Source organism: Salvelinus sp. IW2-2015, linkage group LG27 (assembly GCF_002910315.2).
Source record: "Salvelinus sp. IW2-2015 linkage group LG27, ASM291031v2, whole genome shotgun sequence".
NCBI lineage: Eukaryota > Metazoa > Chordata > Actinopteri > Salmoniformes > Salmonidae > Salvelinus > Salvelinus sp. IW2-2015.
This window is the reverse complement of record NC_036867.1, coordinates 2,262,645-2,284,159: the sequence shown is the minus strand read 5'-3', so window position 1 is coordinate 2,284,159 and position 21,515 is coordinate 2,262,645. Positions and strand designations below refer to the sequence as shown.

Below are 21,515 nucleotides of genomic sequence, written 5' to 3'. Positions count from 1 at the left end.
AACAGCCTGAATTCTTCAGGGGAATGGATTCTACAAGGTGTCAGAAACGTTCAGACGTTTGGTATCAAGGTACAATTTGCTACAATTGGTGTCATGGGACCTAACTTGTGCCAGGAAAACATCCCCCACACCACTACACCACTGCCACCAGCCTGTACCGATGACACTAGGCAGGAGGGGGCCATGGTTTCATGCTGTTTACACCAAATCCTGACTGCCTTCAGCATGACGCAACAGGAACCGGGATTAATCGGACTAGGCAATGTTTTTCCACTCCTCAATTGTCCAGTGTTGGTGATCGCGTTCCCACTGGAGCCGCTTCTTCTTGTTTTTAGCTGATAGGAGTGGAACCCGGGGTGGTTGTCTGCTGCAATAGTCCATCCATGAAAAGGACCAATGAGTTGTGTGCACCGAGATGCCATTCTGCACACCACTGTCGTACTGCGCCGTTATTTGCCTGTTTGTGGCCCGCCTGTGAGCTTGTACGATTCTTGCCATTCTCATTCGACCTCTCTCATCAACGAGCTGTTTCCGCCCACAGGACTGCCGCTGACTGGAAGTTTTTTTGTTTGTCGCACCATTATCGGTAAACCCTAGACACTGCCGTGTATGACAAGCCCAGGGGGCCGCCCGTTTCTTAGATACTGGAACCAGCGTGCCTGGCACCGACGATCATACCACACTTGGAGTCGCTTAGGTCACTCGTTTTGCCCATTCTAACATTTAATCGAAGCAGTAACCACATGCCTGTCTGCCTGCTTTATAAAGCAAGCCACGGCCATGTGACTCACTGGCTGTAGGAGCGAACCGTTTTCATGAACGGGGTGGTGTGTCTAATAAACTGGCCACTGAGTGTGTATTTCCAGACTACGATGATAATGCCCTTTTAGTGTAAGAGCTGTTTGAAAAGACTGCCTGACATTTCTGCCTGTTTTGGTGGGATGGAGTTTTGGCCTGCCTGTTGACAGTTAATAGACCAATAAGAAAGAGAGTTCCAAACCTCTTTGCCAATAACAGCTTTTTTTTCACCTTTCCCCTCCCTACTCAGACCACTCCCAGACAGTCCTAGAAAAACAATTTGTTTGAGAAATTGATCTTTGCTAAGCCATCTTTTTGAAAATGTTAATTGAAAACCCACATTAAGGTACTTAACGTGAATTGTTACCCAGAAATGATTTGATAATGAGATCAAAACGGCTGCATTAGACCTTTAATTCAAATGCAAAATTGCCAAAACACAAATACAATTAAAACACCGTTTTCAAAAGTTATAAGATAGACCTATTAGCTGCCTCATAATAATAGGTAAAACCTTGTAGTGTGTTTTTGGTAGTTGCCTTCGTGATGTGAGCTCAGACTGCGCATGCCAATAACGATGAAGCAGGAAGTCTAATCTTTCTTTCTGGAAGAACAACGAAGGAGGACGCATGGAGTTTGTATGCGCTCGCACCAATATTATTTTTATGAGCAATAACTTGTTGAATTCCCCGTTCAGTCAACAGGTAGGTGGCTAATAACATTAGGCAGTCGGTTTTATTCAATAATAATGCAAATTGGTGTTTTATCTGGCTATATAAAATACCAGAGCACTAGCATGTTAGCTAACCTGAATGTAACGTTTCCGCCATCAAAATAAGGATTATATCCTTCCCTCTAAAAATGGATTCGAAATAATTTACGTCGTTTTATGTAATATAATCTTCCCGTTTCAATGATGCAATTGTATTGACTAGGTTATTAAGAAAAGTTTCCTTGGAGGGCCAAGAATCAATGCCACTGACCACGTGAGTTGGCAGACTGGCGTGGCCATAATGTGGTTAGCGCTAGGGTAAGCGAGAGACTGGTAATGTATGGATATTGTCTGGCAAAGGGTGCAGCTCATTATTTAATAATCATTCATTTTGTTTGCTAATTAACCACTCACCCCATGTTTATGCTCAAATTGGTGTATACCGCAGACGTTTGAGGCACTTTTGTCGGTGCATGTGGGCTGTTGGCAATCATACTATGGACCATTTTACCAAAATAAATTGACGTTTTACTTTTGGATCTTAGTATCATGTGTGAATGGAATGGGCCCATAGTCAAAAATAAACCATGACTCATCGAACGGGGTATTTGGTCCTAAATGTCCCAGCAGTATTGTAATAAATCATACTGTCAGCTGCTTGTCCCAGATCCGATGATAAATTGCCCCTTTGTCATTTCGGCCCCTATTGTTAGTTAGGTTACTGCACACCTGCTCTGGTCACCGATCATCGGATACCCCGGTGGTCTGTTAATTGTCTTCGCAATGACTTCCTTGAGGAATCTCGACTTTGGACGTCTCAAAGGAGTAACGTCTTGGTTAAGGTCGTGATCTGCTGTTGAACCTTCCTTGGAAAGGCTGCAGTGTGGGCTTTCATTGTGCAGTACTCCCAAGCTGTGTTAAATGTGCCCCCTGACCCTAAGTTCATTACTCATTTTAGCTGTCTAGTTGTGTTCTGAGTGCATTGGCTATTCCTTCAGTACAGCTTATCCACGCAAGATAAAAACCAATAGTGCCACACCAGTTACATGGCAATTACTTGGGAGTACTATTTTTGGATGTCACTCAGACTTTTTCAACGTTCAGAATGCTTCCCATAGATCTGAATGTGGCTCTTTTAATATCTTAATATCTGAGCAGTAGAGTTGTATGCTATCTGAATCCCAGAATTAGCGGAACCTTGAATTTGGCAAACTCGACAGCCGTGTAGGCTGATTTATGACAACGGTGTTTTTAAATATACAGCAGCAGGAATTTCACTTCAGGTTTTATGTATTTCTCTTATAGCTTTCATGGACTTGGAAGGTTCCAGACATGCATACATCTTTTGTTGTATTGGAGTGAGTCGTCCATTCTTAAACCAAGGTTTATTAAAAGGCCTAGAATATCAATTTTGCCGTTTACCCATCTGACTAAATTGGGTAGCTGAGACTAACTGAACTACCAGTATAATCACAACACTGACCATACCACAACTGTCAGTCAAATTTGATTTATTATTTTTGGCGCAAAGTTCATTTTCAGTTTTTTTCACAGGTTTGTCTTTTGGTGACAGATGGTGCTGGCTATTCCAGTAGTGTACTGTACTGAGGTGAGTTCATTCCTAACTATAAGCTATGCTCTGCTAGTCGGTTGTTCTGCTGGTATTATGATGACTTCACACATTTGCCGTTTACCCATCTGACTAAATTGGGGTGTTGAGACTGTGACTAACTGAACCACCAGCATTATTCTATCTAAATAATACAATTTCAACCCACAACCTCTCGATTGGAGACCAATGATCATCAGTATAACAATGTTTTTCTCCCACAGATTTGATTGGCTGGCAGGGTACTGAAGATGCTATAAGAGATCTACATCGGGGGTGTCACTCATTCCATAGAGAGCCTAGTGTCTGCGGGTTTTGGGTTTTCCTTTCAGCTAAGGTTTAGACAACCAGGTGATGGAGTGACCTTAACTCATCAATCGAGTACAGGGAGCAGCAAAAACCTGCATACACTCTGCCCTTCGTGCAATGTGTTTGACACGCAATGGGTTTATGGTGAGTTAGGCCTATATCTTTTATTTTCCACTGGCATTAACCAACTAGTATACAACCAGCCCACTTGAGTGGCCTGTTTGAAATCTGTTTTCCCTTCGGTTAATGTTGTGATGAGTTATCATTTTTGCCGTTTACCCATCAGACCATTATTGGGGTGCTGACAATGTGACTAACTGAACTACCCGTAATCTGAGTTATTTTTTACATTGTCTATCAAATTATCATTTTAATAAGGTTCTGTTCTTTCGTAGAATTAATGGGCCAGAATGTATATTGAAGACTGGCGTAAATATTGCCCTGTGGTGAGCAAAATAAAATGTTTTTTATTTTTTAAATAAATCTGAGGGCCAAACGTGTCTTTGATCGGCAAATGTGCACGAAACTGGAGTTGTGATGAGTTCTACATTTTGCCGTTTACCCATCAGACTAAATTGGGATGCTGATAATGTGACTTCCTGAACTACAGTATAATTGCTTGCATATTTTGCCTAACTACAATCAAATGATAGTCATGCTAATAGACTGTTCTTCTCCTAGATTGCGTTTGATGATCCAGTATGTGGAATATGAAGACTTAAATCTCAACCCTATGGTGAGTGTGAGGGCTAAAAATAGCCAATTGTTTTCCTTCAGTCTTCTACTGGAGTTGTGATGACTTCTCACTTTTGCTGTTTTCCTGATCTGACTAAATTGGGATGCTGTGACATACTGAACTGCCAGTATTAACATTGATAATTATAGGTAGACGCAGCGATATGGTATAGATGCAGAGAGTAAAGGGGATAGTGGGTCAATTTCCACAACTAAGAGTGTTGAAGCGTGAGCATCTCGCTTAGCTCAATATCTGCGGTGCACCTCGTGGCAGCAGCATTTTGCAGGGTCTACCTTCAATCATTAAACCTGCAATCCCTGACTAAGGTTTGAGACTACTTATTTCATCATGCAGGGTTGTTAGACCTGCAGTAGGGGAGTTATTTCCTGGGTTGTGAGGTGTCAACTAAGATTTCTCTACCCATGAACATTCATTTTTAATGGAATTGTGATGCCTTTTCTGACATTTCTGCTAATTTACCCCTCGATGGTAGAAAGTAGTTTTAGGTTGCTGGCTAATCTCAGACAATGGTAATTTATTTAACCGAATTCTTCTAATCATTGACAATTCACAAGGTTTGGAAAGCGGTGCATGTACTCTTCACAAATGTGACCCTGGAGACCTAAACTATCACCCTATTTGCAACTTTCTTGCCTGTCAAAAAAGCACAACCATGGTCTGACTTCCCTGCTTAAATTTAAAGTTAAATGTTTGTTTTTAATCAGATTTTATTCTGTCCTGTTATGAAATAAAATATTTTATGGTACATTAATCGCAATTTTTTTTCTGCCTACATTGAATAACTGTGAAATTACATTTCATGAACTATACTGAAAAGTGACTGTTACAATTCATGGATTTCACTTGACTGTGCAGGTGCGTGGCCTGGGGGGGGAATAGGCCCACCCAGTCAGAATTAGTTTTCAGCTGTCTGGGTGGCTTATCGCAGGTGAGGCCAGTCGGATGAACTGCCAAATTCTCATTCAATACTCTGGTGGACATTCCTGCAGTCAGCAAAGCATGCCAATTCCACTCTCCCTCAACCTGAGATATGTGACATTATGTTGTGACAGCTACATTATTTAAAATGATCCCAGCACAAGGTGCACCTGTAATCATGCTACTTGATATGCCACACCTGTCAGGATTATCTTGGCAGAGGAGAAATGCTCAATGTGAAGCTTTTTGTGCGTATGGAACATTTCTGGAATCAACACGTTATGTTTTATATTCTTCTGAGTAGCTCATTTCACCATTGGAATTCAATTGGATATGTAAAAATAGAAGCATCCTTTTACTTAGCTGTGGTCCTATTCCTCCTCGGTGATGTAGCTGGCGGCACCGGGTGCGTAGGCGTAGACAAAGTGCAGGATGCTCTGTTGGAGCTGCTCCAGGATAAGGTCTCTCCTGTGGAGAGCTTCCAGGTCACACAGGTCACAGGGAAATGCTGCGTCGGGTGGGATAACGAGCGCTGAGGCTCCTGTAGGTAGAGGGCGCAGTCCCCAGACCAACTATCAGGGAACATCTAGACTACAGTCCACACTGACTGCTATTACTAGAGCAAAGAAGATCATGACCAGGATACTCTTGCAATAACATCTGCACGTGACTGATAAATGTGATTTGACTATAGATGGCCCCTGTAGAAATCATCCCCTGACAAGGTTGGATTCCCTAGTCTCTACTCACTGACATTAAAGCAAGACCTGGGCATGGCTGCGGGAAGATGTTTTGTGTTTGGGGGATTCTTCACCCCGCTCTGTTGATGTATTTTTCTCACCATATACAGGAGTATTAAAGACTTGGTGCACTATTTTTGATATGGGGGGGCTGCAGCCCAGCTATGGAACCATAATCCCTAGACAAAAGGTTGGACTGTGACAATGTAACTAGAAATGGTGCTGAGTCTGGAGGGGTTTGTTCTTGGACTGTCCGTTAGCCAGGATGTGTGAAGGTAGGTGATTTCAACATGGCAGCAAATGGGATCTATGAGTTTGGCTGCTGACGTGTCCTGTGTGTCATACCGTGTCTGAGAGTGATGGAGTTTTCACACAGCAACACAGCGATCACTGCATCCTCCTCCAGCACTGTGCTTCTCAGACACAGCTTACTGTGGGCCTCGGCCAGGGAGATCCTGGAAGAAACATGCCAATAAAGACAATTATACTGTCTCCATAGGGACATTTTGTAGAAGTAAACAAAGGTTTATTTTTAGCTAAGCAGAATTTACTGAGTAATGGTACAGTTACCAACTGGCAATGCACAATAAGCATTAAGAATGATACTGTGCAAAATCGGGCAATGAAATACACCGTCAGTTCTGAGTGATGAGTGTTTTATATAGTGCCACTGATGAAATTGGGTTTATTTTTATACAATCTGATACCACTGAAAATATTTTCCAAACTACATGAAAAATAGTCTAGACCCAGGCACCCATTTATAGGTTCTGTAAATGAATTGCGCTCCACCTTGTGGAGAAATATGACATTACAGAGAATCCTTCTAAAGCACAAGATGCTGCAGGTGCCCTGGGAATTTGAAGGGATTTTTCACTTACACATTGTTAAACATTACAATAAGTAAAAGGGTGATGTGTATAATTATTAAACATGGTATTTCTTTAATGAATAACCCTCAGCATGTGGTGGGCCCTTACAGTAGCTTGATGGAGGCCACAGACACCTTTGCACCATGGCCCGAGTCTGAGCGGACCCTTCTGCTGGCCATGTAATAGCCATGTATCATCATCTCTGCCCCAGGGCTCAGCTCTGTCTGGATCCTCTGGGTGTGGGCCAGAAGCTAGGGGAAGGAAGAGAGCACAATGGTAAGTCATAATGTTGTCTGTCACAAAGCATCTAAAAGTGTGCGGATGTATTTTGTGTGTGCCATAAATTACATGAAAAGGTGAAAATCATAATTTCATAGTGTGTACAGTATTGTGTGGTTTACCTCCTGATAGTCCTGTGTGGTGAACTGCATGCAGGATGGGTAGAGGGGCTCTCCGGGCTGCACTGCCTGCCTGAGGGTGTGCACCGTCTGGGCTAGCAGAGCCTGCTTTCCCCCTGCCTCCCGACACAGGATCACCAGACCAAAGGCCTCAGCCAACTGGGCAGGGACCGGGCCCATGTCCTACACACACAATGGATAACATATTTTTATGTGGCTGGTAGCTAATTTTGTAAAAATACTTTGACCTACTACCTTAACATGGAAGTACTATATTTACCACTAGAGTACTGTTTCTTGTCCATCCTGAATTGGCACTGAGGCCAAAGTGGAGGAGAACCTGAAAGCGTTTGTTTGGGCGGGAGCCTGTTCCATGAGTGGGACAATTAACTACTTCCTCTGAAGAGAGTAAATTGTCTCCCCTTCCTGCTTTGCCTACATAAAGCATACGCCTAAACAGACAATTGGCTGGTTCAGAGATTTGACATTTTGGGAACACATATTTGCCAGTGCTATTGGCATTGTGTGGTAGGAGAAAGGGTTTCAAACTGCTCAAATGGAATAGCATTGTTGCAGAATCACCATATCAGACAACAACCCAATGGGGACACATCGGGGGCACACACATTTATCAAGTGCAGTAGTCCAATAAATTTGAATGGTAATGTAAATTAAACAACTATGACCCACCACTGTTCCCAGCACTGTACTGTCAGTCCTGGTGGTCTTGTTTGAGGGAGCTGTGGAGTCTGCCAAGGCCCAGAAGCTGCACTGGACAGGGAAGGAGATCTGCTGGTCAGCATCCTCTCCATACTTCTTCCCTGGGATGATCACAGACACTGTCCGACTCTCCAGAGCTGGTTGCGAAGGAGAGTGGTCAAAGGTGAACTAACTGTTGGGGGTGGATAGAAGGCAAAGGCCCAGTGTGCAACCAGTCCCTTGGGTTATACACTCAAATAACCTACTCTATACTTTGTGTCACAGGAGATGCCATAATGTTTCTTCGTTGTTGCATTGCTTTGACAAGACAACACATTAGCTACAGCTGTATCAGACTGGCTCCAGGCTACAAGGTAAGCAGGGCTCTGTACCTGACTGAAGGGCGTCCATCTTATCCTTCCTGTGGTGGCCCAGGTCCCCGAGCATGCAGACGCCCCCAGTGGCCAGCAGGGCGGAGCCAGCGTGGATGTTAGCCGTGCCCGCTCCGTGTTCATCACGAGAAAGAGAGGCAAACATCTCCCCTGTCGCAGGGTGTCTCACCCCACGGCCAGCCAGACCCAGGCTGTACATCATCAGCCTAAGACGGGGGGGTAACGGAGGCTGGCTCTCAACTATTTATTTATGTTGTTGACTTGAATATGGGCATAGTACAATTTTACTGTAGTAGTGTTATTGTTTTGGTCATTGTATTGTGCTTCCTAAGAACTTGGTTGATTGATTCACTGATTCAGAGATTGATTAATTGACTATCTGACTGAAGGATTATAATGCAGGACCTGTCCAGTATGAGTGTGTCAGTAGTCAGGGCTAGCAGGTCCAGGCAGTGCAGTGAGTCTGGGTTGTCCTCCCGGCCCTGGACCAGGCTGAGCAGCAGGCCCAGCTTCAGAGTGCTGTACAAGCCCGGGGGAACCACAGGGGAGCCAAACGTGTTAGCCACAATGGCAGAGAACCTCCAGGGGGAACAGGCTGTTGCCGTCAACAGGGCCTGGAAGTTAGAGCTGATGGTGCCAGTGTCTGGGGGTGTGGTTGAAGGAAAAGAAGCGGGGTGGAGTGAATCTACTGGACTGTGAGGTGTTGTCATTGAATATACAGTACCAGTCAAAAGTTTGGACACCTACACATTCAAGAGTTTTTCTTTATTTGTACTATTTTCTACATTGTTGAATATTAGTGAAGACATCAAAACTATAGAATCAAATCATAATATATTTTATTTTAGATTCTTCAAAGTAGCCACCCTTTGCACACTCTTGGCATTCTCTCAACCAGCTTCACCTGGAATGCTTTTCTAACAGTCTTGGAGTTCCCACATATTCTGAGCACTTGTTGGCTGCTTTTCTTTCACTCTGTGGTCCAAACCATCTCAATTGGGTTGAGGTCGGGTGATTGTGGAGGCCAGGTCATCTGATGCAGCACTCCAATCTCCTTGGACAAATAGCCCTTACACAGCCTGGAAGTGTTTTGGTTCATTGTCCTGTTGAAAAACAAATGATAGTACCACTAAACGCAAACCAGATGGGATGGAGTATTGCTGCCGAATGCTGTGGTAGCCATGCTGGTTAAGTGTGCCTTGAATTATAAATAAATCACTGACAGTGTCACCAGCAAAGCACCATCACACCTCCTCCATGCTTCACGGTGGGAACCACATGCTGAAATCATCCGTTCACCTACTCTGAGTCTCAAAGACACGACGGTTGGAACCAAAAATTCCCAATTTGGAGCCAAAGGACAGATTTCCACCGGTCTAATGTCCATTGTTCGTGTTTCTTGGCCCAAGCAAGTCTATTATTCTTATTAATGTCCTTTAGTAGTGGTTTCTTTGCAGCAATTCGACCACGAAGGCCAGTTTCAAACAGTCTCCTCTGAAGAGTTGCTGTTGAGATGTGTCTGTTACTTGAACTCTGAAGCATTTATTTGGGCTGCAATTTCTGAGGCTGCTAACTCTAATGAACTTATCCTCTGCAGCAGAGGTAACTCTGGGTCTCCCTTTCCTGTGGCGGTCCTCATGAGAGCCAGTTCTTTCATATCGCTTAATGGTTTTTACGACTGCACTTGAATAAACATTTTCTGGATTGACTGACCTTCATGTCTTGAGGTAATGGTGGACTGTCGTTTCTCTTTGCTTATTTGAGCTGTTCTTGCCATAATATGGACTTGGTCTTTTACCAAATATAGGGCTATCTTCTGAATACCAACCCTCCCATGTCACAACACAACTGATTGGCTCAAACTCATTAAGAAGGGAGAAAATGCCACAAATTAACTTAACAATTTAATTGAAATGCATTCCAGGTGACTACCTCATGAAGCTGAGTGAGAGAATGCCAAGAGTGTGCAACGCTGTCATCAAGGCAAAGGGTGGCTATTTGAAGAATCTCATAAAATATATTTAGATTTGTTTTACACTTTTGGTTACTACATTATTTAATAGTTTTTATGTCTTCACTATTATTCTACAATGTAGAAAATAGGTCACCAAAAAAAACTGGAATGAGTAGGTTTGTCCAAACTTTTGACTGGTACTGTACAGTGTTCTGATATAAGCAAGTCAGAGGTCACAGTCCTCACACACGCACATCCATGTTCCTTATGAATGGCTTTCTCAGAGTAGCTGAAAATCAGATCTATAGATTATGAATAGGATTTAATGTAAGCTGATCTGTACCATTGTAAGCATGCATATAGGTCCTTACATTCAGGCTCCCACGGTTGAACGCTATTGGCCTCCACACTCCAGGTGACGTTGGGCCACTGGTGGACATGGGCCGGTATGCCCAGCACCCTGTACAGACGTCCAATCCTCATGGAGTTACACAGCTCATCTACAACGTTGTGAGGGAAACAGAACCATAACACTCAGAGGGGTTGTCCGGTTCTGTCCTGCTGTTTCCTAATTATTTGAGGAACATGCAAGGCACCTAACACACCCCTGCCAAGAGCAACACAGGAACCAGGCCCTTGGAACAAAGATCTCACTGTGTGTGCGTTGGGCGACCCAACTAATGAGTGTTTCTTACACTTATTAACATATATGTTTAGTAACGTGAGCCAGCTGTGTTGAATTCCTCCAGAAGACTAGGTCAACAGAATATGCTAATACTGGCACTGAGAATCACTGCTCTCTCAGGGGTAATGGCTGGACAATGTTATTGGAGGGCACAGGAACACCTAATATCTCACCCAGGGGCACTACTGCGTGGCTGGCTACTCAAACCTCTATTTTAACTCTTCCTCCACTGGATTTTGGCTCAAATTACATTTGTCATGGAAAAGGAAGAGAAAATTCCTAACAAACTTCTAAGTTACTTTTCTAAGGAGATATCGAAGTCAAATCTATTAAAAACGATATGTGCAATATGTGAACATTAAAAAACGTTTGGGCAAAATTATCATTATGTGAGCTTACCTCTGAGAAACAGGGTGACAGACTGGTACCTGAGGGCACTGGGAGGATGGACTTTCAGGACATCCAGTGCTTTAACATGGATCAGCTCTACAAGCTGCTTGTCTGTTTCCAAACCACATTATACTTACATGAACATTTACATTACAAAGGTCAGTCATTTAGCAGATGCTCTTATCCAGAGCATCTTACACTTTGTCTCACCTAGTTACCTTAAGATGGATGCACTATCACATTCAAGTACATTTTCTTCAATAAAGTAGCTGTCTGTAAAATCAGAGCTAGTAAGAAATGACGAGCTACATGTAAGCATGGCATGTGAGGCTACTTCATCAGGTATCATTTAGGGACATTCTCACCCCCCAGGACCCGGAACTTGATGTCCTCTTTGAGGTGAGAGGAGCAGAGCAGGCAGCTGAAGTCACTCCTCACTGTGGCTGACTCAGTGGCTCCGGGTGCATGCACTCTGATGTGATGGAACCCTGAGGATAACATCATATTACAGAATTTGAAATTGTTTTGTAAATGGCATTACCGTGATGTTATGAAAACAGAAATAGGTTACTTGTAATCAGGCCTACCTGTTGAGCAGGGACAGTCCTCCTCAGAACAGAGAAACCTGGCTCCCTGAGTGTACTTGGAGACCCTAGTCATTGCGATGGCCAAGCCCTCCATGGCAACAGGCCTCATGGGGCCATAACCACAGGGAAAGTCACAGAGGTCCAAGGTGTACTCAGGGAACGGAGGTAGGTGTGTAAACTTCAGGATCACATTCACCTGACTTTCTGTGTGGATTTTCTCTATGAGGGAGAGTGTCTTTATTGACAGAAAACAAACCTGAAAGAGTGACAAAAAAACTAATACCAGTATGTTCAAAATTCAAGGGTTGAATAAGGTGTAATGTAAATGGGAGATGTTTTGGACTTACAGATTGAAACAGTGCTGTAGCTTTGAGGGGGTCATTGAGAACACAGTCACCCAATCTAGGATCCAGTTCGATTAGGTCTGAAGGGTTCACACGGATACAGAACCGATACACAGCCTCATTTCGCTGGATGTCTGAAGGGAATAGGTCATTGGGTGATTGATTTAGCTATTATAAAGTCAACTCTAACAATTTACATAACCAGATCAGTTATTTAACAGTTTGCTGTCATCTATGAAGGACTGCGTCTCACCACATCCTCCAAGTGGGTACAGGGTTGCCTAGGTTACCCTTTCCTCAGGAGTCACACAATCCCATTAGCTAGCTAGCTAACACTGACCGAAAGCTCTCGCTAGCTAGCCTACCACTGACCCTTAAAATTTACCGTTGAATGGTTTGCAGTCTTCGGCAAGTTGAAGAAGAGCTCCACTTCTGTCTAGAAAAGACAAAACTGACTCTTTCAGTAAGAAAACGTCTTCCATTTTCTGTTACCGACTGACTAACGTTAGCTAAAGCGTTGGCTGAAGAGACTAGTCACAGTCCAGATATCACGCGACTTGAACATTTGAACTGTGCTCGCCAATTTTAGAGCACAGACAGACAAGTCCCCCCATCTCCGTAATAAACAAGACATCGAAAACAAACTTGTTGGTTCATTTAATTATTATTTTAATGCACAATACATCCAAGGCATTGTATTGAACAATGAGGCCTGTTGACCACACTCGTTAGTTAGAATTGGTATGAAAATCCTAGTCTGGTGGTTGAGGTTTTCTGTGAGGATTTCTAAGGAATATCTGAGTTTCAATTAAGGCAAGATTATGAGCTTGTAAACTATAATACAGACAGGCAAGCAAACCACAGAAATAAATCAGATGGCGCAGCACCTGTTTGCAAAGTAAAGTCACTGGAGCCATTACAGAAAAGGTCTATATATATACACACACAATGAAAATATGAACTGAAATCACCTCTGTCAACACAAGACTATATTCCGTGACCTAGTATTTCCGACTGAGAACCCCCCCATACAAATGAACAATGAACCTCTATAAATAAACCTACTACAAGCGCTTTCTAAATATACCATTAACCAGTGATCTTGTTAGGATGAACAAACTTTTGATATTGGAAGAGACAAAACAATCACTTTTAGCTGTTCTGAAAGCATATAAACGACATGTTCACTGCCATTTCATTAAATCCACAATGTCTGCTTTTAAAGTGGAACGAAAATATTTTGATTTTGAGGAAGCGCTTTCATCCAACTCCCCACTTACATTTTGGATTTTATTTGGGGGATTATTTTTTATTTTTTTACCCACCCCACCCCAACCTGACAACACCACACTGAATGTCCTCGTTTCTTCAAACAAAGAACCAAAATGGACATGAGCCAACAACCAATACATGTGTCAAGAAAGAAAGATGGCCGACATTTCTTAAAAATATAATTTGTTATATAAATATCATTAGGTAAAAATAAAGTTTTTTGACACAGTCTGCAGCTCAAACCCTTTTCATAAGTGCTGTCTGATCACAACTTCTGCTCACTTTGGCTTTTCTCAAAACGGGTTCATCCACAATATAAATTCTTCCCTTTTATTCAAAATATTTAGGACAGGTTAAGGCAGTGTTTTTCAGTCCTGATCCTGGAGACCCACAGGGTGTGCAGGCTTTGTTCCAGCATAGCACTAACACACCTAAATACACTAATCAACAAGCTACTGGGCTGGAACAAATCCTGCATATCCTATAGATTTCCAGGACCAGGATAGAATAATACTGGGTTAAGGCCAAGGCTCTACAGTGCATCCATTTTGATCGCATATGTGCCTTAAGATCTTGCTGTGCGACATGGAATTTTTATTTAGGAGCACCAGTGCGCCTAGAATAATTAAGGATTCTAGCTTTCTTACCTCAAATATTTTTCAATGTGGTCCTACATTTCTTTGTGTGCACCTACATTTTTCAACTTAGGTGCACACGTGCTCCTTGTAAAAAAAAAAAAAAAAAGTTAGCGTAGAGCCCTGGTTAAGGCAATTTCCCAGAACTCTGGGGCAGGTCCTCACAGCAAGTCTTTCATAGGAAGGAGTCGTCTGAGGGGGGTGCGTAGGAGAAACCTAGGAAGGCATCATCAGCCTCCATTACACTGGCATTGACTATGGCATGTTCAGTATAGCACACAGAGTTTGGAATGGTCTCATCTGTGAATTCTGGATCAAAGTTTGTGATGTCGTAAGGAGAATTCTGCAAAACAGGAAAGAGGAAAAAACAAACATCAGTTCATTCATGCTTGTGGTCTGGTGTTGCATCTGCCGTGTGTTGCCGTACATCAGAATCACATGTAACCCTGAGAACATTTACCACATTGGGAGTGAATGGAGGTGGAACCTTTCTCTGTTCCAGGTCATCCCACTTGATCGCAGAGAAGAAGTTATGTGCTTTGATCTCATTCTGAAAAAAAGAGAATAGATCTTTTTCAGTTCTAGAACAACCAAGGCAAATGTTATTACTTCATACTGATGAAAGCGATGTAATGCAATCCATCTGCCAAGAAGAAATGAACATTACCAGACACTGCAGCTATTGAGCAACTCCTGGTCATGACAATGTTTCTCCACCAGAGAGAGTCAGATGCCATACAGCAATACATGAGTCACAGTTGTGAGACTATGAAGCATACTGCTGTGTTTCTTAAATAAATGGTAGCTTGGGATTTAGAGCACTGTAGGCTGCGGAGGGGAGAACAGCTCACAATAATGGACGGAACGGAGCAAATGGAATGGCAACAAACACCTGGAAACCATAGGTTTTATATAATTGTTACCATTCCAACTATTCCGCTCCCTTCACACCACGAGCCCGCTCTCTCCAAGTAAGGTGCCACCAACCTCCTGTGACTTCGAGGAAGGTCAATTTGTGTGTATTTAGTGAGTTTGGAGTATTTAAAAAGTCTTGGGTCACTGGAATATTTTCTAACTAAATGAGATGGGTGACATAAAACCATAAACCACTGCCATGCTGTGAGGGTCACCACTCACAAAGTCGTCTCTGGAGCCCAGTCTGTGTGTGCCGTCCTTCTCCAGTAGAGCCTGCAGGAGGGACCAGGCCGTGTTGGACGCTCCGGGACGCATCATCAGGGGCTTGTGGAGGATGTTGTCATACATCTCATGGGTGTCTCTGCTGTAGAACGGAGGCTGTGGAACAGAGGGGAGATATATGTGTGTTACTGTTAAGACAGTGTGTGATCAGGCATTATGTCAAGGGTGCGTTCTGTCCGTACATATTGTGCCTGTTTTCAATGTCTACTACTGTAACTCACCAGGCCAAAGAGCATTTCATAGAGCACTGATCCTAGACACCACCAGTCCACTGTGTTGTCATATGGTTGTTTCCTCAGGACCTCTGGAGCTAGGTACTGGGGGGAGGAGAAAGTTAAATAAATTAGCAATGACAGGCCTTTTCAGTCTCAATCCAGAACAGTGGTCCAGAGATTAAAACAGGTTATTATGCCTTATTACATACGCTGTCCTGGAAAACATGTTCAACATTACCTCAGGTGTCCCACAAAATGTGCTTGTCGTCTCGGCTTGGGAAATGCCTTCCTTGCACAATCCGAAGTCCGTCAAAACTATATGTCCCTTTAATGAAGGGGAGTCAGGGACAATTTTAGACAGTGTTTGCCACCATTATCCTCAGTCAGAACATATATTTTCTTTGTGGAATTTTGGCCAGAGTAGCCAACTCTCAGGACACTCGCAATTTCCTCAGTCTCAATAAGGCCAGTCAGGAAACGCATTAGTTAAACATAATCAAATCACAAACGTTCCTCTTCTAAACTGAAAATGACACAGCCGTTCGTGTGAGATGTGTTAGCTGGTGAAGGGTTAGGCTTCACCACAGACACTTGCTTTCTTTATAACCTGTTGGATTGGTTAGTTTGAGACATTCATCTAATAATTTTTTCCACTGACTAAACTCAGCAACAAAAAAAACGTCCCTTTTCAGGACCCTGGCTTTCAAAGATCATTTGTAAAATGCCAAATAACTTCACAGATCTTCATTGTAAAGGGTTTAAACACTGTTTCCCATGCTTGTTCAATGAACCATAAACAAATAATGAACATGCACCTGTGGAACGGTCGTTAAGACACTGACAGCTTACAGACAGTAGGCAATTAAGGTCACAGTTATGAAAACTTAGGACACTAAAGAGGCCTTTCTGCTGACTCTGAAAAACACCAAAAGAAAGATGCCCAGGGGCCCTGCTCATCTGCGTGAACGTGCCTTAGGCATGCTGCAAGGAGGTATGAGGACCGCAGATGTGGCCAGGGTAATAAATTGCAATGTCCGTACTGTGAGACGCCTAAGACAGCGCTACAGGGAGACAGGACGGACAGCTGATCATCCTCGCAGTGGCAGACCACGTGTAACAACAATTGCACATGATCGGTACATCTGAACATCACACCTGCGAGACAGGTACAGGATAGCAACAACTGCCCGAGTTACACCAGGAACGCACAATCCCTCCACCAGTGCTTAGACTGTCCGCAATAGGCTGAGAGCGTCTGGACTGAGGGCTTGTAGGCCTGTTGTAAGGCAGGTCCTCACCAGACATCACTGTCAACAACGTCGCCTATGGGCACAAACCCACCGTCGCTGGACTAGACAGGACTGGCAAAAAGTGCTCTTCACTGACGAGTCACGGTTTTGTCTCACCATGGGTGATAGTCAGATTCGCGTTTATCTTCGAAGGAATGAGCGTTACACCGAGGCCTGTACTCTGGAGCGGGATCGATTGTGAGGTGGAGGGTCCGTCATGGTCTTGGGCGGTGTGTCACAGCATCATTGGACTGAGCTTGTTGTCATTGCAGGCAATCTCAACGCTGTGCATTACAGGGAAGACATCCTCCACTCTCATGTGGTACCCTTCCTGCAGGCTCATCCTGACATGACCCTCCAGCATGACAATTCCACCAGCCATACAGCCCCCCTCCCCTTTGTTCAGGGACACATTATTCCATTTCTGTTAGTTACATGTCTGTGGATCTTGTTCATACAAATATTTACACATGTTAAGTTTGCTGAAAATACACGCAGTTGACAGTGTGAGGACGTTTATTTTTTTGCTGAGTTTAGTAGTAAACACTGAAACATTTTAACTCTACAAAAATATAAAAACGCAACAATTTCAAAGATTTTACAAAGTTAGTTCATCTAAAGAAATCAGTCAATTTAAAAAAAAGTTTAGGCCCTAATCTATGGATTTTACACGACTGGGAATACAGATATGCATCTGTTGGTCCCAGATTTAAAAAAAAGTTAAGGTAGGGGCGTGGATCAGAAAACCAGTCAGTATCTAGTGTGACCACCATTTGCCTCATGCAGAGCAACGCATCAGGCTGTTGATTGTGGTCTGTTGTCCCACTCCTCTTCAATGGCTGTGCAAAGTTGTTGGATATCAAATACATTTTTATTTGTCACATGTGCCGAATACAACAGGTGTAGTAGCACTTACAAGCCCTTAACCAACAATGCAGTTCAAGAAATAGAGTTAAGAAAATATTTACTAAATAAAGTAAAAAATAAAATAAAAACAAAATAACAATAACGAGGCTATATACAGGGGGTACCAGTACGGAGTCAATGTGCGGGGGTACAGGATATTGGCACAAACTGGAACACGCCGTCTTACAAGTTGAGCCAAAGCATCCAAAACATTTTCAATGGGTGACATGTCTGGTGAGTATGCAGGCCATGGAATAAATGGGACATTTTCAGCTTCCAGGAGTTGAGTACAGATCCTTGCGACATGGGGCTGTGCATTATCATGCTGAAACATGAGGTGATGGCGAAGGATGAATGGCACAATGGGCCTCAGTATCTCGTCACGGTTTCTCTGTGCATTCAAATTGCCATCGATAAAATCCAATTGTGTTCGTTGTCCGTAGCTTATGCCTACCCATACCATAACCCCGCTGCCACCACATGGCACTCTGTTCACAATGTTGACATCAGCAAATCGCCTGCCCACACGACACATTACTGGCAAATTCTCTTAAATAACGTTAGAGGTGGTTTATGGTAGAGAAATTAAATTCTCAGTGGACATTCCTGCAGTCAGCATGCAAATTGTACACTCCCTCAAAAATTGAGACCTTTGTGGCATTGTGTTGTGTGACAAAACTGCACATTTTAGAATGGCCTTTTATTGTCCCCAGCACAAGGTGGACCTGTGTAATGATCATGCTGTTTAATCAGCTTCTTGATATGCCACAACTATCAGGTGGATGGATTATCTTGGCAAAGGAGAAATGCACACTAACAGTGATGTAAACAAATGTGTGCGCACACATTTTGAGAGAAATAAGCTTTTTGTGCATATGGAACATTTCTGGGATCTTTTATTTCAGCTCATGAAAACATGTTGCGTTGATATTTTTTTTCCAGTGTAGTAAAGGCTAAACTAAAGTAAACACTTTCCTTGAGGTTAAACTGATATGCAGAATTATTTTGGGTAATGTTAAAATACCAGGTAGACTACATTCATGGGAGGAGGATTTCAGTTGTCAAGAAACATTTGTGCGAAGGCAGTTGTTAAGCAAAAAGATTGCTAATGTAGTTTTGATTGAATACAACCCTAAGCTACTCCACATATAAAACAGATTACTTACGCACTGCAAATGAGTTAGGATGTCACACTTACTTCAAAGTCGAGAAGGATATTTTCTGGTTTCAAGTCCCTGTGAAAAAACAAACATGAACATTATCCAAAGTTGTTGTTATTGGATAATAGAACTGTGCTTAATGGATTACAAGAGCTATTATCTTCCTACTTCTGGGTAAGTGGCCAACTGAAGAGCAACAGAGGATATCAAAACAATCATCAAGAGAGGTTTCTTTAATCCTAGCGATTTGCATCCAGTTGATATCAATGTACACGAGTCACTGAACCAGCATTACACTAAACCGGGGGTGGCAGGTAGCATAGTGGTTAGAGCGTTGGGCCAGTAACCAAAAGGTTGCTGGGTCGAATCCCAGAGCTGACAAGGTAAACATCTGTCATTCTGCCCCTGAACAAGGCAGGTAACCCACTGTTCCCCAGTAGGCCGTCATTGTAAATAAGAATTTGTTCTTAACTGACTTGCCTAGTTAAATAAAGGTTACACAAACTGAAACGACAGGTAAAGTGGATGGCTTGAGGGACTATGGGGACAGACCCATGTTGAGGGAAAATTGCCTTCACATGTTTTTATTTAACTAGGCAAGTCAATTAAGAAGAAATTCTTGTTTACAATGACGGCCTACCAAGAGGCAAAAGGCCTCCTGTAGGGACGACGATTAAACATTTAAATGTGGGACAAAAACACACATCACGACAAGAGACACCACCACACTACATACAGAGAGACCTAAGACAACATGGTAGCAGCACAAACATGCGTTACGTTCCCCAGCTCAAACAGAATGGGAACTAACAGTCACAACAACCAAAACTTTCCCGCTAACAAGATGGCAACCAGCACAGGTGTAACACATACTGACAAATGAGGTGACACCAATCAGTGCGCCCTACATACTAAAGTCCGACCTCAAAAAACATAAATGGAAAAACTATAACCTGTAGCACATGGTACAAACATTGTTAGGCACAGACAACAGCACGAAGGGCAAAAAAGGTAGAGAACAATACATGTCAGTTAATGAACGACTATACACGTGCTGCAACCGTGACAGCAGTGACATTGGACTTAAGGAACATTACTACAGCTGACCACTTGAAAAAGGAACACTTCAAATGTTCAGAGAGGGGAGATGTGCTGCATTCGTTGCTCATTCAGGAAAGTTTGTGGAAACTGTTTCACGACAGAGGAAACCTTAGAATGTGTCTAACATTCAAATCAAATCTTATTGGTCACATATACACATATTTAGCAGATGATATTACATTATTACATTTAGCAGATGTTATTACGGGTGTAACAAAATGCTTGTGTTCCTAGCTGCAACAGTGCAGTAGTATCTAACAATACACACATCTAAAATAATGGAATTAAGAAATATTAGGACGAGCAATGTCGGAGTGGCACTGACTAAAACACAGTAGAATAGAGTACAGTATATACATGTGAAATTAGTATAACAGTAGTGGCTAGTGTTCTATTCTTAAAGTGACCAGTGATTCCAAGTCTATGTACATACATCGGGCAGCAGACTCTAAGGTGCAGGTTTGTGTAACCGGGTGGTAGCTGGCTCAGGATGGCATTCACTCTCTACTACAGACCTCCAGCCAACTGGTGTACCAGAGCCAAGACGACCAGCCAGCCTATCCACATGGGTGACTCACTTATCCAATACAGCCTTTGCCACTGACTGGATTTGAACCTGGGACTCCTGCACACCTCAAGACTGGGTTTGCCTGTTGAGCCAAAGCCCATGCTCAGGCAAGGTTACTCATCAAACACGCATACACTGAGTATACCAAACATTAGGAACACCGTCCTAATATTGATTTTGCCCTCAGAAGAGCCTCAATTCTTCAGGGCAGGGACTCTACATGGTGTTTTGATTACGTTCCACAGGGTTGCTGGCCCATGTTGACTCCAATGCTTCCCACAGTTGTGTCAAGTTGGCTGGATGTTCTTTGGGTGGTGGACCATTCTTAATACACACGGGAAACTGTTGAACTTGAAAAACCCAGCAGCGTTGCAGTTCTTGACACAAACCTTTGCGCCTGGCACCTACTACGATACCCCGTTCAAAGGCACTTAAATCCTTTGTGTTGCCCATTCACACTCAATGGCACACATACACAATCCATGTCTCAAGGTTTAAAGATCCTTCTTTAACCGGTCTCCTCCCCTTCATCTACACTGATTGAAGTAGATTTAACAAGTGACATCAATAAGGGATCATAGCCGTCACCTGGATTCACTTGGTCAGTCGATATAATAGAAAGAGCAGGTGTTCTTAATGTTTTGTATACATACACGCAATCCATGTACCTGTAAACTATGTTGAGAGAATGCAGATAGCCCAGTGCGCTTGCCATTTCTGCGATGTAGAACTTGGCTCTGGGTTCTGGAAAGGTCCGTTCTTTTTGAAGATGGAAGAAAAGCTGGAATGATAGAATACAGCCACAGTGCCAGTGAGACATCACAGAAGAATAAAGGTAACTGCCAAAATAAAGGAACCGTCAACGTAAAATGTCTTAATAGGGCGTTGGGCCACCAGAACAGCTTCCATGTGCCTTGGCATAGATTCGGCAAGTGTCTGGAACTCTATTGGAGGGATATGACACCATTCTTACACGAGAAATTCCATAATTTGGAGTTTTGTTCATGG

The 21,515-nt window shown here is 43.0% G+C and overlaps 2 protein-coding genes and 1 long non-coding RNA gene across 5 annotated transcripts in view; 1 reads left to right on the top strand and 2 right to left on the bottom strand.

Moving 5' to 3' along the window:
- Positions 1 to 1,384: 1,384 nt before the first annotated feature.
- On the top strand, positions 1,385 to 4,936 carry LOC111953162 (uncharacterized). Of its 2 annotated transcripts, none has more exons than XR_002875829.2 (5): positions 1,385 to 1,502; positions 3,065 to 3,119; positions 3,344 to 3,572; positions 3,824 to 3,874; positions 4,110 to 4,936. It is a non-coding gene; the product is annotated as an uncharacterized lncRNA (long non-coding RNA). The 2 variants fall into 2 exon arrangements; XR_011474305.1 differs by having other exon boundaries at positions 1,386 to 1,502; positions 3,824 to 3,871.
- Positions 4,937 to 5,105: 169 nt separating this feature from the next.
- mcmdc2 (minichromosome maintenance domain containing 2) lies at positions 5,106 to 12,663 on the bottom strand. The gene is made up of 13 exons (XM_070435599.1): positions 12,550 to 12,663; positions 12,168 to 12,298; positions 11,821 to 12,076; positions 11,599 to 11,721; positions 11,243 to 11,344; positions 10,530 to 10,658; positions 8,610 to 8,847; positions 8,205 to 8,410; positions 7,804 to 7,970; positions 7,117 to 7,296; positions 6,824 to 6,966; positions 6,189 to 6,298; positions 5,106 to 5,644 (listed from the first exon to the last, which is right to left on the bottom strand). The coding sequence occupies exons 1-13, from the start codon at positions 12,644 to 12,646 to the stop codon at positions 5,475 to 5,477; spliced, it is 2,052 nt and encodes a 683-aa protein (XP_070291700.1). The 5' UTR covers positions 12,647 to 12,663; the 3' UTR covers positions 5,106 to 5,474.
- An 826-nt stretch (positions 12,664 to 13,489) lies between these two features.
- Positions 13,490 to 21,515, bottom strand: part of sgk3 (serum/glucocorticoid regulated kinase family member 3) — a 32,932-nt gene continuing 24,906 nt past the window's right edge. For both annotated transcript variants that reach the window (XM_023972240.2, XM_023972242.2), the window contains exons 11-17: positions 21,176 to 21,288; positions 18,877 to 18,913; positions 15,722 to 15,808; positions 15,490 to 15,585; positions 15,209 to 15,364; positions 14,532 to 14,621; positions 13,490 to 14,414 (exon numbers count right to left, since the gene is read on the bottom strand). In XM_023972240.2, the coding sequence (XP_023828008.1) occupies positions 14,247 to 14,414; positions 14,532 to 14,621; positions 15,209 to 15,364; positions 15,490 to 15,585; positions 15,722 to 15,808; positions 18,877 to 18,913; positions 21,176 to 21,288 (747 nt within the window). In that variant the 3' untranslated portion in view covers positions 13,490 to 14,246. The remainder of the gene's footprint in view (positions 14,415 to 14,531; positions 14,622 to 15,208; positions 15,365 to 15,489; positions 15,586 to 15,721; positions 15,809 to 18,876; positions 18,914 to 21,175; positions 21,289 to 21,515) is intronic.